This window comes from Pogona vitticeps, chromosome 1 (assembly GCF_051106095.1).
Source record: "Pogona vitticeps strain Pit_001003342236 chromosome 1, PviZW2.1, whole genome shotgun sequence".
Lineage (NCBI taxonomy): Eukaryota > Metazoa > Chordata > Lepidosauria > Squamata > Agamidae > Pogona > Pogona vitticeps.
Genome location: NC_135783.1, coordinates 235510574 through 235529607, shown reverse-complemented (window position 1 = coordinate 235529607; position 19034 = coordinate 235510574). Strand labels below are relative to the sequence as shown.

Here is a 19034-nt window from a genome sequence, read left to right as displayed (position 1 = left end):
GCAAACCCATAATTTTTATGAATTATTTTTATGAGATTTCCAGTTGAAATGGTATAGGTTCCAGAATGAACCTATACTTCATTAATCCTGACATTAAAAGAGAATCATTTTTATTTAAAACAGCAACACACAGTTGTACCTGGAGTAAACTGGCAGTTACAGTGCTGCCGTGAGTTACAAACTTACTTGGTTCTGGAAGATGGTCGTAGCTCAAGTTGGTCGTAGCTCAAAACACCATTTCCCATAGGAATACATAGAAAGGCGAGTAATCCGTTCCTGCTGAAAAAAAAATTCACCGAAAAACAAAAACCACTGCAAGACCCATCAGAAATGCGATTAATCCGTTCTAGCTGGAAAAACAAACACACATTGAAAAACAAACAAACACTGCATCCGTTCTGGCTGGGGGAAAAACACACCGAAAAACACACACACTGCAAGGCACATCAGAACACAGAAACATAACCCCCCCCCCCAGGCCAAACCCATGCTGCAAAACCCTGTACTCACTCAGAACAGGCATTTCAGAAAGCAGTACCAAGCAGTCTGTAGCCTCCTCCGAATGCACTCTGTAACTGCTGGAGCAAAAGAGCTACAGAGAAGCAGCCTCTTCGCTGACCAATGGTTAGCAATTTAAATTTCCCGCCTTTTTCCTCACCTTTTTTCCAGTCATATTTCAAAGCTCCGGTCGCAAGTCAAAACAAAATTTTGCAGCTGGAGCTGGATGTAGCTCAGATTGATTGCAAGTCAATATGTTAGTAAGTCGAGGCACCACTATAGATTAAATGTGTTTCTTTTTTCTTTCACCTCTCTTATGCTCCCTCTAGTGTGTAGTTCAAGTGCTGCTTTGCACTGTAATGTAGCAAACTTGTGTTTGAAGTGCTTTTATGCAATAATTGCTGGAGGATCTGTAGCTATTGTCTGTTTTTTTTTGTGATATGTTAAAGATAAGCAACTGCTCAACTTTAGACAAAAAGCTATGAATGGTTTTGATGCTAAACTTGTTCAGTGAGAGAAATCCAGTCTGTCTTGGGCTTGAACAAGTGCTTGAACACCTGACTGGAACGACGACTGGCAGGCTGGACAGGAGCGGCTCACGGGCCGTATGTGGCCCTTGGGCTGCACTTTGCCCAGGTCTGTTCTATGCTATGTAAACTGCCCTGAATAGTGTCCTCACTAAGTTGGGCAGTATATAAACTTTATAAATAAAATAAATAAATAAAATCACTTTTAAAAAAAGCCAATCCACATTCGTATGTGCATGCATATTGATCTACTTTGTCTTATTGAGATGGCTGCAATAATGATGTTTGTTATTAGAGGAAATAAAATGAGTTAATCTTTTTTTCCCCCAGAGGTGGCTGGATCCAAACAAGCCAATCAGGAAACAGTTAAAGAGTGAGCAAAATATTTTTTTTTGTTTTTGTAAATGACTTTTTTGTTAATTAGTAAATAAAAAATAGATATAAAAACAGTCTAATCAGATATTTTGGTTTTTTTTAGGAGGATCTCCTCACAGTTTGAACTTCAGAGTCAAATTTTTTGTAAGCGATCCTAGTAAGCTTCAAGAAGAATACACACGGTATCAGACTCTCTCTTCCTTTACTGTGTTAATGTTTTGCCATGGAAGGGTGATTGCATGGGAGATAAAATGTGTATATATGTGATAGCTTATTTTCAAAAGAAGCATAACTAAAACTTAGAGATTGTTTATGACTTGAGTTCTATATATTAATTTAAATTATTGTATATTACTATTTTATATTGCTTATAGTCAAGCATTTTGATAATTAAAACAGCACTCACTCATTCAAATTATATCTTTAACAAGTGGCAAGATGTATTGATGAAAGGTGGGTTTTGTTAAATGGGTTCCCCTTGAAGGTCTCAGCATTCATTGCTGTAGCTCTGTATTGGTAGGTTTTTCAGTACAAGTGGTTGAAAGTGGAATTTAAACAACAGCTATTTAATCTCTTTCTGGTCTATCAGTTCAAAAATATATGATGAGGCCAGGATTTCCAATATATCCTTGGAAATACCATAATGGTCTATTTAAATATACTAGAAGTTTTTAGTTATATTTTTTAGATATAAATCATTCTTCTGAAATTATAGCAGTTTGAAGAGTGTTTGCGTGAGTGGTACAACTCTGCAGATCTGTGCTGCTGCTATGTTTGCTCAAAGGGATGAGTAACTTTCAGTTATTTGAATTTGGCTTTCAGAAAATATTAGGGTGAATATTAGGGTGTAATGTCCAAAATCTGTCATCACACTTATGCTGTCGTAACACTAGTGACATAATCTTTCGAGGCAAATTGTGTCAAATTGTGAAGATGTGTGGATGTTATCTGATGTATGGAGTTCCACAACTCCGGAAGCAACAGATAATGTCTGTGTTGAAGTCTTAACTTGAGGCAGTCAACTGCTATATTTATGCTGTTAGCATTATGTTAGCATAGTTGTGCAAGAGGATTTTGGGCAATATTTATAAAGTATTCATTGCCACACACACATTGGGGGGTTAGCCATAATGCTAGTAGAGTGGCATGATCATGCTGCTGAGCACAAAGTGCTTAATAATTATAGCACACAGTCTTTACTTTTGTTCCATACTTCAGTATAGCAGTTATTCCCTTATTTCTTAGGTGAAAGTGTTAAGCTCTTTGAAAATCTGAGGTGAATTTCAATAAGATTTTATCAAGAGATTATGAAGCAATTTTTAAAGATCATCTTCAAAGTGAGATATGCTCCCATGGCACTATTCAAATGGTGTTGAATTGCTCCCTTCTTTGGAAATTATGGTTCTTCATCGTGGTCTTCTGTGAATGCACACAAAAGGGTTAAATCAGCGCCAGCGCTGGTCTCCTCGGAATGTTCTCCAGCTCTGTAGAAAAAGAAACATAGTTTAAGGCTGCCTACACTGCGCATGCTCCGGCCGCCCAAGCCTCAGTTCCATTTCTCCGCCGTGTGAAGTGGTTCTTCTCGGCTAGAGCTCTTGCTAATTCATTCAAAACTTCATTTTTTCCTCCTGTTTTTTTTTATCCTGACCTTAGCGTGTTTACTGACTATTCTCTTGCCTTTTGGACTCGGATTTGGCGTTTCTTTGCTTCCTTTGGGAGCTTTTCCCGTTTTCCCGCCCTTTTTACTGGCTGCCTTACAGGCTCGCCTATGCCCCCTCCACCCTCCGGGCCCTTCAGTCGCTGTGTTGTCTGCTCCGCTAAGATCCCCTACCACGACGGGCACAACACTTGTCTTTTTTTGCTTTGGGGAAGCGCATTCTTCTCAGAATTGCCAACATTGCGAAGCGTTTACCAAGGCTGCCTTAAAGGCGCGACAGCAGCGACTAAAATTACATCTTTGGGACTCAGCTTTATCTTTGTCCCAACCGGCAGCTATGGAAATTCCATCTTCCTCGGCCACCTCCCGCAGTGAAGGAAATTCCTCTCAAGTGCCTGCCTCTAAGACTTTGGAAGTACCTGTTGAGAAGCCAGTCCTGCGCGGCTTGTAAAAGTTTTACCAAACCCACTCTAAAACACAGGCTCCAAAGATTGAGGTCTCACCTTTGGGAAGCCGCCATGAACCCTGCTGCAGTGGCTCCCAGTGAGGCTCCGCATCCAGAAGCAGCTCCGTCGCGGCACACTTCATCCGCCACCCCGGGGCATTCTACTCCTTCACCCCATTCCAAGGAAGGCTCCAATACTTCTAGGGCTTCTAAATCTAAAGCCCCAAAGGAGCACGAGCAATCTAAGAAAAAGAAAGAAAAACCTGTTGCCAAAAAGACTAAGAAATTTAAATCTGTTCGCCTGGATCTGCCCGGAGAGTGTCCACCCTCTCCGATACTGGAGGAATCTTCCATTGAGGCTCCAGGATCTGTAGTGGAAAGGGATGAGGTGCATATTCCCTCGGCACAAGCTCCAGTCATGGCTGGTAGCTTCTCTCCCTCCACTGGCCACATTGGGACTGAGTTTCCATCCAGTCCAGCCACTGCCCATTCGAGCCCAACATCAGGATGGGCTTTTGAAACCGAGCCGTCTGAGCCTGAAACTCCTCCTCAGTCTCCAAAGAAGCGAAGGGAAAAAAGGAAACATATTGAACCATCTACTCCTATGTCTCAATTTGGTCAGTGCTACCAGTTTCCATTTTTCCCAGCTTACCAGCAGCTTGCCTTTCAACAACTTGGCATGGAAATTTTTCCCCCTTTGCCAATCAGTTTCAAATGGAAGCATACCAGGGTTTCTCCCAAACAACGTCAGCAAAACGGTCCATATCTCACCATGAAGCTGTTCTGCCTTCCACAATGACATCAAAACCTCAGATAGCCCCCTCAGCATTGACATCGCTTTCGACATTGAAGAAACATCATTCTCACACTACAGGCATCCACCTATTAAGGCAAGCTAAGCATTCCTTTAAGGAACGTCATGTCACATCGACTGTGGTACCCCAACCTGTCTCATCTACAATACATGCTTCTCAAATGACTTCTCGCTCAGATGATGACACCTCGCCTACTCCATCGGCCTCAGATCAAGATACTGATACCGAGTCATCACCAGAATCTCCTGCCAATATACCTGCTCCTGAATCTGATCCTATTGACATGGGCCCATCCTCTCCATCAAAGGACTTTATTTTGTATTCACATCTTATCTCTCACATGGCTTCCGCACTTAAGCTCCAGGTCGAAGAACCTCCTTCCCCTGAAACAGACATCATTTTTTATGATATCCACAGTGAGAAATCACAACCTCAAAGCCTTGCCTTCATACCTGCCATGATACTAATAATTAAAGAATTATTTAAAATAAAGAAATTCAAGAGATCATGAAGCAATTTTTAAAAAAATCATTTTCAAAGTGAGATATACTTCCATGGCAGTATTCAAATGGTGTTGATTTGCTTCCTTCTTTGGAAATTATGATTTGTTGGACATTCTTTTTTCCAATGAAAGCTTCTTTTTTGAAGTGTCACATTTATCATAGAATCCATTACAACAGTGATCCCCAACCTTTTTAACACCAAGGACTGGTTTAGTTGAAGACCATTCTCCCAAGGACCAGGAGGGGGGGTGAAGGGCATCCATGCATGTACGCACATTCCTTCGGCCCTCAAAGAACTGTCTCAGTGGCCCAGTCCTTCAAAGGCCATGGCCTGGCATCAGTCCATGGGCCAGGTGTTGGCGACCCCTGCATTACAGTGTATGTTTTGAAGGACTATTTATGTCACTAGATGCTTTCTCAATTCTAATTCTAATGCAAGGCTAGGCTCTATTAGTTTGTTAAAGTGGGGGAGGGATCCTTAGTAGAGGCTGCATTCAGTTCAGCCTTTCAGATTTCATTGGCAGCTCCAGGAAGCCAATGAGTAAACATTGGTAGATATGCTTAGAAATCCAATCTCAGCTGGTAACTTTAAGAAGAACATTATTTGAGATTCAGGGGCTTTAAAGGGCCAAATGTTTATGAACACTCACAAATAAAGTTTGTCTTTATTCAAGTCAAATCTGAGTACTGTAGATTATTGGTGATGGTGGTTATGGATACTAGATTGACTAGTCAAGTTAATTTCATTCTTCTGAGGCGGCTTAAAGATTGTAGTATGGAATTTGTACACACATTGTTGTAGACTAGGAAAAGGAAATAGTTTAAAACGATACTTTCTGAAAAAGTTTGCTGTTTCCTGTTATCACAGCACTCCAGATGAAGATATTTAGCATTTGTCTTGATTTGATGTATTAAAATTTTCTATGTGTACGAGAAGTACATGTAGTATCAATATTAGTACATCCTGTATTTGTCTACATATTCACTGAAAACAGCTTGTATGTTTCACAGCAATAATTGCTGACGTTTCTATAACTCCTTTGAATTTCTTTGCCTTTCCCTTAAGCAGTATGGTGAAAAACATGTTGAAGTTAAAAGGTGATCTTAATTTTGTTCTTTAAAAATGAAGTAGTAACCTTTCAGCTTGTTCTGTGTTTCCTTTTTCTTTAAGGTACCAGTATTTTTTGCAAATTAAACAAGACATTCTTACTGGAAGGTAAGATTTGTTTGCCGAGTAGATTTTTTGTAGACAATTGCGTAAGTGTTAGATCATTTGGGGTGGGGGGATGATGGAGAGTCTTGTAGAAACCTAATGATCTAATGCTACAGTAATATAACAATAGATAAGTGGAACCTTTCTCCATATGCCCATCCTGTGGTGAACTGAAGACCTGTAACACAAAGCTTACTGTAGATTTATTTTCATTGACAAACTTCATATCCCATACTTGGGATTTATGTGCAATTTTGATTATGGATCACAACAGATGATGAATCTATACAGTCAGCCTATGTGGTGTGCACGCGCATGTTTGTTTTATAATTCCTTTCTTCCCCATCAAGAGTAATACAGCTTGGATGTAGACTGAGTTTTGACTTATATTTTTCCATGTATAAGACGCCACGATGTATAAGACACACACCACCACTTTTTTAACCCAAAATTTCTTTCTTTGCAAGAAAGTGCTTTCCCCTCTACTTTTTGCAAAGACAGTGGAGGGGCAAAGCACTTTCCTCACAAGAAAGTGGAGGGGGAAAGCAGGAATCACTTTCTCCCTCCACTTTCTTGTGAGAAAAGTGAATTCCCCCTCCACTTTCTTTGCAAAAAGCTGTTTTCCCCCTCCACTTTTTGCAAAGAAAATGGAGAGGGTGCTTTTTCCCTCCACTTTCTTTGTAAAAGGTGGAGGGGGAAAGCAGGGATCAACACGCTTTGATCCCTTCCCCCCTCCTTACTTCTGTGTATAAAACAACCCTCAGTTTTTCCTCTAATTATTTTAAGAAAAAGTGTTGTTTTATACATGGGCAAATACGGTAGTTCATGACTTCTGTGTTTATTTTGGAAATGGCAACCAGGAATCCTAGTTTGAATGATAATGCAAAAGAAATCCTTCCTGCTTTGTTTTGTGATCACAACAGAAGGGAAGATCAAAAGGGAAATCAGCAGATAGAATGCATGCATTAACTGTTTACTCATTTATGCAAATAGCTGTGAAGGTGCATATGTTGAGTGCTATCTAAATAGTTGCATGTATCATAATTTTAACCCTTTGGGTGCCAATTTATGGCATGATTTCCTATTTAAAGCGCACTAGTATGTAAAATGTAATGAGTGCAACATGTAAAATTTAAAGAGTGCAACATCTTTGTATATTTGCCTATTTTAGAAGGGAAATTGCACAGTTGATGATACAAATCAGTTTTCATGTGTGGTTGAAATAGGCAGTTAAATCAGATGGTTTCAAATCTGTAAATGTCTGAGTACCGTATTTGCCGGCGTACAAGGCAACTGGCCATATAAGATGACCTCTCAACATTTCCACTCAAAATATGGAGTGGACGGCTCTGCTGCGGCGGCGGTGGTGGCTGCCTGGGACTCTGCCTGGGCCTGCCCTGGAAGTTCATGGCCGGCGACAATGAGGAGGGCGGGCGGCGGCAGGAGGAGGAGGAGGAGGAGGAGGAGGAAGAGGGGAAGTGGCTGGGCGAGTGAGCAGCTTGCTCAGCGGCGAGAGGGCGAGGAAGAGGGGAAGCGGCTGGGCGGGTGGCTCAGCGGCGCGGGGCGGCTCTGGCCACTCAAGCATGGCCGGCTCTGCTTCCCTCCCTCCATCCGGACAGACTGCCTGCCTGCCCAACTGCCTTCCTCCCCGGCCAGCGCGGCCCCACGTCACTTACTCAATGGCGGTGGCGGCTCCTTCCTGACCCAAATGAAGTGCACCCGGCGTACAAGACAACCCCCCCACTTGGAGGCATGTTTTTTGGGCCAAAAAAGTTGTCTTGTACGCCGGCAAATACGGTATGTGTGTGTTTCTTTTTTCACTTTACAGATTACCCTGCCCTTATAATACTGCTGCACTCTTGGCTTCCTATGCTGTTCAGTGTAAGTACAATGATATCCAAGCTTAATTTGTAATAAATGTTAAATTATGCTTTAAATTTCTGCTGTTCTTTTTGCCTTCTCAATTGTGCATTGTTTATAGCTGGATTGGGAGAGAAGATACATTTTACTTTATTTGGAAATTGAGTCATGGCAACTAGACTTCTTATTAGGTTGAAATTTTTCACTACTCATCCAAGTAGCTTCTTCAGTCTGAGGAGAGTTGGTAGGAGAACCCTGATATATCCTCCAGGTTGGTTTCACTTCCCCCTAGTCTGAATAGTCTCGTTAGATGGACAAAGGACCTGGGGGTGAGTGAAAAGTCCACTTCTGCAGTCCTTCTCCATTATCATGGGTAATTAACAATTGTTAACAGTGTTCTTTCTGGTATGTGGGCCTGATCTTTCTGGGGACAAATGAGCAAGATGTACTCATTTTGCACTCAGAAAATAGATGGTTTGAGAGAGGGGTCAGGGAGGCCATACATATGCATATAGAAGATACCTCACTCAATAGGAGTGGAGGCTTTAGATACAATCTGTGTCCTATTTATCATGCTGCCCTTTCATCCATTCCCAGAAAGATCAGGACTACACACCAGAAAGACCACTGTTAACTACTGTTGACAACCCATGATAATGAGTGGAGAAGAGAAGAACTGCAGAAGTGGGCTTTTCACTCACTCTCAGTACTTTGTCCATCTAATACTCACCCTCAGTACAGTGGTGCCTTGCAAGACAAATTTAATTCGTTCCACGGTTAATGTTGTCTTGCGAAAAATTCATCTTGCGAAACGCGTTTTCCCATAGGAATGCATTGAAATCTAATTAATGCATTGCTATGGGCAAAAAAGTCAGAACCAAGTCAAATTTGGTTTACAAAGGTTTATTAAGTGCTCTTTAAAGCCATATATATTGTGCAGATGATTTCAAAAAATTTCAATCAAAAAACTTTAACTTTTCAACATCATAGAAAAACATTTAAAAACCAGCAAACATGAGGCAAGAGCAAAAAATGGAAAAAATTCTTCTTGCGAAGCATGGCCATAGGAACTTTTGTCATGTGAATCATCAACCTCATTTCCAAAACCATATGTCTTGCGAGTTTTTTTGTCCTGCGAGGCATTTGTCTTGCAAGACACCATTGTACTTTGTCCAGCTAATGAGCCTGTTCAGACCAGGGGGAACTGAAACTAAGATGGAGGATATATCAACTCCTAACTCTCCTCAGACTGAGGTTACTTGGATGAGTAGTGAAACATTTCAACCTAGTAAGAAAGAAGTCCAGTTGCCATGACTCAGCTTCTAGATAACTTCACCTGGATGACTGAGAATCTTCACAGATATATTTTACCTTATAGTATTGTATAAAGTAGATGAGCTGTCTGGATAACTCAGTGGCTTCGGTATCTAGTTGTGGAGCTAGAAGCTGGGCATTTGATTTCCCACTGTGCCTCCTGCAAGTAGAACCAGCTTATGTGGCCTTGGGCAAGTTGTATAGATCCAGGATGCCCTCAGAAGAAAGGAATTGTAAACAATCTCTGAATACTCTCTAGCTGGAAAACCCTGAAAAAGTTTGACATAAGTCAGAATGTACTTAATGGCACATTATTATTATAAAGTAGATGAATTTATAAACTGTATAAAATTACAATCTGCAATGCAACCTTATACTTTGACTCTATTTAATGAAGCTACAATATAGTAAGTGGATGCACAGTTGTAATACCATGTTTCCGCAAAAATAAGGCAGGGTCTTATATTAATTTTTGCTCCGAAATACACATTAGGGCTTATTTTTAGGGGGTGTTTTATTTTGTTTCATATACAACAATCTACATTTATTCAAATACAGGCATGTCATCTTCTTCTGGTTGCTGCACAATGCTGCACAATGGTGGAGAGCAGGGTTTCACTTAACTGGGACTTATTTTGGCAGTAGGGCATATATTGCAAGCATCCTGAAAAATCATGCTAGGGCTTATTTTCAGGTTAGGTCTTATTTTTGGAGAAACAGGCTAGTATGCTACTGCAGAAAGGAATGTAAAATGTTAAGATGGAATCATTTAAACTGCATTAACATTTAGGATGTGGGACACTGCTTGAAATACATTTTCTTAAATATGACATCCTCTTCTCCCCAGATATGATTTATTTTCATCATCCTATTTCACACTCCTCTATTTTTCTTTCTACAGTTCCTAACTAACCGAATAGTGGTCATGGTTCAGGAGTTTTTTCATTTGGAGTCTCTAAAACTACGTGTTCTCAGTGCTAGCTAGTGTACGTTATCTTAGCCTGTAATTTATTATAAGCCAATGTAGATGTAACTGAAGCTATCACATATTCTTGTCCTGTTTGTCCATAATTGTTAACTGCTGTCTGTACCTCCACTTCTCCTTTTTTTGTTTTTCTGTGACTGCTTAATAATAATGATGATGCTAAGCCACGGTTCTTCTAAATTGTATCACAATTAAACAAATGTATTGAAATATTGAAATATAATTCGGTGGATTATCTTACTAAAGCAACTGAATTTAAAGAAATTTTAAAACATACCAGAAATAAAAGTAGTAGTGCTGCATCCATATTAATAGCCCATTCCTTAGAAGTCATTCAGTTTTCAGAAGCCTAAAAGGCTCCCCCCCCTTCTTGAAAGGACAGCAGGGGAAGGGCCTAGTCTAACCTGCCTTGGAAGGTTCTACAACCCACAAGCAGCCACCAAAAGGATTTAGATTGTAAATCCCATGGAGTTGGGACCTGTCATACCTGTTCAGTGGAAAGCACTATACATATGTTGGTTGAAATCCAGTAGTAAATCTCAAATAGAGTTAGGTTCATTGAATTAGTGGGGATTTGGTGAGTCAACACATTTATAAATTCCATTGATTCATTGGGCCTACTCTAATTGTCACTTATTTTTGTCAGGCCAGTGTGCCCCCCCCCCCGAAATTATGGTGGGAGCCAGAGAGTAAAAATTCACCATGATTATTTGTTAGCAAAACATAGCTGTCTATTCATGTAAATATTAACTGGATTACATACATTTGCAGTGTTTTGCCTTTTAAAGCTTATGTCATTTAAGCAATAATGAACATATTGGGATGGTACACTGTTCCTTGCAAGTTAGCACATTCCATAAACTGTTATTGCTAATTAGACAATTTAAGAAACTGCTGGGGTTTTTGTGATCTCATGTTCTGTTCTTATTTGGAAAGGATCTAAAAGTGAACAGACGCACATACTTCATTTTTAAAACTGGTGAATAGTTTTAGAATAGTTGTGGGTTTTTCAGGCTCTTTGGCTGTGTTCTGAAGGTTGTTCTTCCTAACGTTTCGCCTGACTCTGTGGCTGGCATCTTCAGAGGACAGTACTCTGTGCTCTGGTGTAGGTGGCTAGGGAGTGCAGTATTTATGGTTGTGAGATAGGCTTTTGTCTTTTTCTGTAGATGGGTGATTAGTGTGTCTTGTTGTATGTGTATTGTTGTGCTAAGGAGAAGAGATTATCTGTCACTGTGGTTGATGGGTGTCATTAGCTGGTCTTTTGTGTGTAGTGATCCCCTGTCCTTGTGGCTGGGCAGAGTTTGTTGACCTTTTGCACGCTGTATTTTTGAGAGCTGGGAGCCAAGTTTTGTTGAGCTTCACACTTTCCTCTTTTTTGTTGAAGTTCTGCTGGTGCTTGTGGATTTCAATGACTTCCCTGTGGAGTCTGACATAATGATTGCTGGTGTTGTCCAGTATTTCAGTATTTTGAAATAGAATTTCATGTGCATGTCAGACTGCACAAGGAAGCTATTGAAATCCACAAGCACCAGCAGAACTTCAACAAAAACAAGGAAAGTGTGAAGCTCAACAAAACTTGGCTCCCAGCTCTCAAAAATACAGCATGCAAAAGGTCAACGAACTCTGCCCAGCCACAAGGACAGGGGATCACTACACACAAAAGACCAGCTAATGACACCCATCAACCACAGTGACAGATAATCTCTTCTCCTTAGCATAACAATACACCCACAACAAGACACACTAATCACCCATCTACAGAAAAAGACAAAAGCCTCACAGCCATAAATACTGCACTCCCAAGCCAACTACACCAGAGCACAGAGTGCTGTCCTCTGAAGATGCCGGCCACAGAGACTGGCGAAACGGTAGGAAGAACAACCTTCCGAACACGGCCAAAGACCCTGAAAAACCCACAACAACCTTTAGATCCCGGCTGTGAAAGCCTTTGCGAATACAAGTTTTAGAATATTTTTACTTTTGAACAGTTTATGAGAAGAATTTTGTTTTGAAATCTTTAACTGGGATTTGCTCTAAGTTTCTCTGTACAATCACAAAAGTAGCAGATGCTCCCAAAATTGGCAAGACTTGAATAAAAATGTAAATCTAGAATGTTACATTAGTAATATAGCTTTTTAAAGTGACTGCTGACATCAGGTCTTAACATGAGAGTAGTTTTAAAAAAAGATTTATTTAAGTTTAGTAAAAATAAGATTATTAAGATTATTAGGCCTTTAATTCCTTGCATGCTTTGGAGTTCGGATCCCGTAGAATGTACTCAGAATTGCTTCCATCTGCATTAGAATGGAAACAACTGATTTAAAAATATTCTTGTATTTCTTGTATTTAAGGTTTGATGGCTGTGGGCAGGGTGGATAAAAATCAGTGATTTTTTTTAAAGTCAAATTGATTTAGATCATAATCTAAGTAAAAAATTTATATTTTGATAATCCTCAAAAAATCAGTCCGTCCCCCCGATTCAAATCAAGTCTGCCCTGGCTGTGGGCAGTATACTGTTATTCTAGCCTTACATGTTTCTTTAAAACTGCCTGTGGGGGTCTGGGAGGCTTTGAAAAATCTTTAGAGCTGGTTTTTGAATGGCATGGAAGGAAGCAAGGAGGAGGAGGAGAAGGGAAGAGTATGCTGAAAGTTCTGCCAACTGAATGTTGAAATTAACCCAATGTTCACTTAGATAACTTTTACTGCTACTAAATATTTTTGTACAATTTCAGGATTAAAATAACTCATTTGTAGAAAGATTTGAGAGATAACATTTTATCATTTGTCATGTTTTGCGAGGTCTTCAAGGTGGAGTGTTGCTCAAGATGTTTCTTTTTAAATTTTCAGCTGAACTGGGAGACTACAACCTTTCAGAGAATTTCCCAGGTTACCTCTCAGACTACTCCTTTATTCCTGGCCAGCCTCAAGATTTTGAAAAAGAAGTATCCAAACTACATCAGCAGCATATGTAAGCATTGCGATAAAAACAAATTACATTTAAAAGATCTACTCAGGGGTCCCCAACAACTGGGCTGCGGAGACAGATCTCTCACCCACTCCCCCCCCCATGCAGCCCCTTCATACATGTGCACAATTGTGCACGTGTGCGAGCGCCCCCACCCCTTTGCACATGCATATGAGTGCGAACCTGCGCAAGCACCCTCCCTTTCCTTTCTGCATGTGTGTGAGTGCGCCCATGCAAGCACATGCCCGCCTCTTTGTGCATGCACGGGGTGTGTGTGCCCTGCCTTCCCCAACTAGTCCTCGGTGTTAAAAAGGGGACCACTGATCTACATGACTAATTATACACACCTAGAGCACCTTCAGCAGTATGTGGATCGAGAACTCCCAGAAGTACAAGCTGGATTTCGAAGGGGCAGAGGAACTAGAGACCAAATTGCTAATATGCGCTGGATTATAGAGAAAGCCAGAGAGTTCCAGAAAAACATCTACTTCTGCTTTATTGACTATGCAAAAGCCTTTGACTGTGTGGACCACAGCAAACTATGGCAAGTCTTTAAAGAAATGGGAGTGCCTCACCACCTTATCTGTCTCCTAAGAAACCTATATGTGGGACAGGAAGCAACAGTTAGAACTGGATATGGAACAACTGATTGGTTCAAAATTGGGAAAGGAGTACAACAAGGCTGTATATTGTCCCCCTGCTTATTCAACTTATATGCAGAATACATCATGCGAAAGGACTGGAGGAATCCCAAGCCGGATTCAAGATTGCCGGAAGAAATATCAACAACCTCAGATATGCAGATGATACCACTCTGATGGCAGAAAGTGAGGAGGAATTAAGGAACCTTGTAATGAAGGTGAAAGAAGAGAGTGCAAAAAATGGTCTGAAGCTCAACATCAAAAAAACTAAGATCATGGCCACTGGTCCCATCACCTCCTGGCAAATAGAAGGGGAAGATATGGAGGCAGGGAGAGATTTTACTTTCTTGGGCTCCATGATCACTGCAGATGGAGACAGCAGCCATGAAATTAAAAGACACCTGCTTCTTGGGAGGAAAGTGATGACAAACCTTGACAGCATCTTAAAATGCAGAGACATCACCTTGCCAGTAAAAGTCCGCATAGTCAAAGCTATGGTTTTCCCTGTAGTGATGTATGGTAGTGAGAGCTCGGCCATAAAGAAGGCTGACCGCCGAAGAATTGATGCTTTTGAATAGTGCTGGAGGAGGCTCTTGAGGGTCCCCTGCACTGCAAGGAGAACAGACCTATCAATTCTAAAGGAAATCAACCCTGAGTGCTCACTGGAAGGACAGATCCTGAAGCTGAGGCTCCAATACTTTGGCCATCTCATGAGAAGAGAAGACTCCTTGGAAAAGACCTTGATGTTAGGAAAGTGTGAGGGCAAGAGGGGAAGGGGACGACAGAGGATGAGATGGTTGGACAGTGTCATCGAAGCAACCAACATAAATTTGACCCAACTCTGGGAGGCAGTGGAAGATAGGAGGGCCTGGCGTGCTCTGGTCTATGGAGTCACGAAGAGTCGGACACAACTAAATAATGAGAGCAGCTAGATTTGTGAAATTCAAAGTAGCTTGCTGAATTATAGTCCAGAATACTGCATGTGTACATTCAGTTTTCGGAAAGAATGACTCCTTTAAGATCTACAGGTAAATTACCTCAGGGTCCAAGTTGTTGTAAAACTATATGATACATATGTTGGATTCCTCCTGTTACTGCATTTTAAATGAGGAATTCTTTCATTACTTATATATAGAGAACTGAAATGGCATTCTGTTGAGGTACACCTGGAAATTGCAGTGCTGCTTACATTAAATCAATTATTTCAGTCTGTCCTCATAGAATTTTAAAAACTCATATTGAAATGTTATCTTTTGATAAGAGTTCCAGTACATGCATTTTGGACAGTTTTATGTTTTAACTGTTCTTGTCATTATAGAGGTTTGTCTCCAGCTGAAGCAGAATTCAGTTATCTCAGTACAGCCCGAACCTTAGAACTCTATGGAGTTGAATTGCACTACGCAAGGGTAAGTTTGTACTGATAACTGATGAGTAAAAAAGTAACCATCATGCTAAGGGTTATTTTCCTTTTTATGTTTTAAGGAAGTGACTAGTGGGTAGATTCCTGTTCTGATTACTGAATACTTAATTAGCATGGTTAGAATCAGATTCTTTACAAATGATTATGAGTTTTTCCCATGAGAAAAATGGATATGAAACCAGTTGTGCCTTATTGGGCAAATAGTTGAGTTTGTATGTATTATGGTATTGCAATGGAGAAGAAAGCTTTTTTTTCTGATAATATTCTATATATTATATTTTTTACTAATGTTGTACTACTGTGGTTTTAAAGATGCAGAATAATGATTGGATTCCGGTCTTAACTCACATTTCAGTTGTTTGCTCAACTTCAGTTGTTTGCTAAACTTAGAGCCTGATTTAGACCCAATAAGTATACATGTATGCTTTCCGAAAGAAGCAGTTGAATCTTTCAATATGTATGATATTATAAAGAAGTAATTTCCTTTCTCAGCGATATTTTAGATATTGTAGGATGTTTTTTTCAAATACTGAATTTCACATAGAGATTAGAAAGTTTCTAGTAGAGTTGCAATACTAGTTAATCCTAATTAATTAGTATCCTGATCCTGGTTCATTGTTATGATTCCTCCTATCTTTATTACTTGAGAATCTATTCTTGAGCTGGCTCAGTTCTTGTCTGTTTCTGTCTTCAAGGCACCGCATTTCATGCAGCAATTCTCATTCTAACAGCCACCCACAGTGTGCTGAGCTTTTGATTCTTGCTCTTCCATGCATATGATTAATTTGATTCTCTGTGTGCAAGTCCTGTATCTCCTTACCTGTCAGCATAATGGGTAATCAGCTCTTGCATGATCCATTGCTCTCCCTTTCTCTTTCTCTCTTTCTTACGCACAGACATTGTGACCTGCAAAAAGCACTCAGTAGGCTGCACGCAGCTACCACGGTGCTCAGTGAAACCCTGGACCCACTCACCCATCCCCCTGAGACCTACAGCTATTTCCCTACCCAACAGATGTTTTTCACCCCAAAATGTCTTTCTTGCCTTCTTGGGATTGGACAGAGCTATTTTAGCAGGGCTGTGTCCGCATGTCCTCTTGGTTTTGCAGTAGAAGGGGATTTTTCCCCAGCACTGAAAATTGCTGCTGGCCACACACCATACATACCAGACCTAACACACAAGTAGCAAAATTACCTATACACTTCCTAGAGGGCATTAAGGCACATCTTAGAAACAAAATAGTTTTAGGGCATTTTGCAGGTGCATTGTCCATTCATGCTTTAATTCTAGAGCTGTTTCACCTGCTTAGTAACTTAACTATGATATTTTCAGGTCTCTAATTACCATTTGGGAAGAGGCAGTGGATTTCAGAAACATGAAACAATTAATTTTGGAGATTAATATAAAGTCCAGGAGTATTTGCTCAATATTGTATTTGCATTTTTTTAAGGGACAGAAAAATTAATCCATGGCCATGAAACTTCTTACAGTAGATTTTATCAGATATATTGGTTAAATAACTAAATAGACACCTGATCCACTTAAGAATATCTGTTCTGTGTTGAGCATAAGGAAGAATGCATGTCTGGAACATCTTTAAAAACAGCAATTACTGTGGTTGTGTGCTACAACTTTAAAGAAAAGAGTGGGAGAGGTTTGGGGGATGAGCATGAGATCCAGTCAGGCATTGAAGGGAGGTTAAAGTCTTTTATTTCTTCCAGAAAGTCATTCTTCAGAGTCAGGGGTTGCCTAGACAGGGGCCAGAAAAGAAATGCACTGATAATACTTTTTTTACATTTAGCTGGCCATTTCTGGTTAAAATTCCTGTCTTGCCAATTCTGGGAAATATGTTTTTGTGGCTGTCTAACCTCCTCCTCCATTGCTGTGTTACATATGCTGTATTGAAATGGCCAGAATCCTCTTGTATTCACATAGGGTTGATAATTTGGTACAATTAATTGTAGTTAATTGATAGGTGCCAGTACACATTTCAATTACATACAGTGGACCCTTGACTTACAGACGGCTTGACTTACAGACTTTTTGAGTTACAGACTTCTCTGGCTGCAAAATTTAGGTTTGACTTGCAGACTGAGATTTGACTTACAGACCAGAAAAAAACCAAAATGGAACAAAAACGGCCTGTTACGGGATTAATTGGTTTTCAATGCACTGTAGGTCAATGGAGACTTGACTTACAGACTTTTTGACTTGAGAACCGCCTTCCAATACGGATTAAGTTCTCAAGTCAAGACCCCACTGTACCTGGTCATGCACCTGGTTGTGCAACCAAGATGCATCCTGGCTCCTCATCCGTTAGTCGCATTTAGCTATGGCAAGTTATGCAGACTTTACATGAACAACAGCAGAATTCTATCCATAGAACATGTTGGCTGAGAGAACACCTTATAGAGAACACCTTATAGGCATTGCAGGTTCATCTGGAGGGAATGTTTGCACATTTACTGATGTGAGAAAGAGTACTCATAAGTAGCTATTTTATTCATGTTATTTCTCTCACACTATCTTTTAGGATCAAAGTAACAATGAAATTATGATTGGAGTTATGTCAGGAGGCATACTAATTTATAAGAACAGGGTACGGATTAACATCTTTCCATGGTAAGCATCCTTTTAAAGAAAACTATTGCCTTTTTTCCCAAAATATGTGCTGAAACCAGTAGCTTTATTGTAATTAAGATGTACATCGAGTGTAAGTTATTTAAAGATTTACTATCTTTTGGATATCTCTTTTGATATTTCCAGTTACCTCTCCTGTGCATAGATTTATTACTGAAAATGACACAAGATTTGCTATAGTATAGATTTGCTATAGTATATTTAATTATATTTGCTATATAATTAAATTAATCAGCCTGTAGCAATATTAGTACAGGAAATATATTGTACACTATATTTCCTGTACTAATATTGCTACAGGCTGATTAATTTAATTCAGCTAGAAAAATATCATTCATGACAACTATTTTTGTGTTAAATCTTCAGCTCATCCTGTTTTGATCAGGTTATGAAAATAACCAGATCCAGATAACTGTGGATAGGAGTCTGCTCATGCAACAGGGATTTCTAATTTCCTGTTCTTAACCACAACTCCTTCTGCTGAATTTCAGGGGGCTTTCTTGAATAGCATACATGCAGGGAGCTACTAATTTGGCCTTGGGTTGGAGAATGTGTGAGGTTGGAAATGGCAATCAACTGCAGTTCTTTGGTAAAGAGGAGACACTTTGCATATGAATATGTGGTGCATTTCCCATTGCATGCATAGATTGAGAGGCCCAAATCCTATTGCTTGGCATATTAAATCTCACTAGACCAACCCCATTGAATGGGGATGAATCAACCCTGTCATTAGTTTTATTTATTCAAATAGTCTTACTATCACTCAACTTCCTAAGCTAAAGTAATTGATAGAGTAGTCATGTTTCAATCCTTGGAATTTACAAGATAAGTTAAGTCACCAAATCTCCATTGATTCAATTGGCCTGCTGTAGTGCAGTTTACTAATCTAAGCAACAGGATTTGGGCCAGATAGCTGCAAAATGTGTAGCCTAAAAGGTTGAACCGAAATGTCACAGAAATACTGGATTTTGAGGAGAATTTTGTGGGGAAAAGGATATTCTAGCCCACTTTTCCAGTGTAATGGCCTGTGAAAAGTTATTTAGGGGACAAATTGTTTTTTGATATATATGTATGGTTGTAGCAAGTCAGCGGAAGAGTTCAGTGAGAAAGAATCAAGACAATTGTAAGCTGGATGCTTTCAGAATTTAGATGCAAACATTTAATGGTTTATTTGTG

General features: G+C 40.0%; 1 protein-coding gene across 2 annotated transcripts in view; it reads left to right on the top strand.

Moving 5' to 3' along the window:
• The window catches only part of PTPN4 (protein tyrosine phosphatase non-receptor type 4), a 149968-nt gene that overhangs the window by 45611 nt on the left and 85323 nt on the right, over positions 1–19034 (top strand). For both annotated transcript variants that reach the window (XM_020805515.3, XM_072985244.2), the window contains exons 4-10: positions 1356–1398; positions 1504–1582; positions 5992–6036; positions 7862–7914; positions 13040–13160; positions 15117–15204; positions 17752–17840. In XM_020805515.3, the coding sequence (XP_020661174.1) occupies positions 1356–1398; positions 1504–1582; positions 5992–6036; positions 7862–7914; positions 13040–13160; positions 15117–15204; positions 17752–17840 (518 nt within the window). The remainder of the gene's footprint in view (positions 1–1355; positions 1399–1503; positions 1583–5991; positions 6037–7861; positions 7915–13039; positions 13161–15116; positions 15205–17751; positions 17841–19034) is intronic.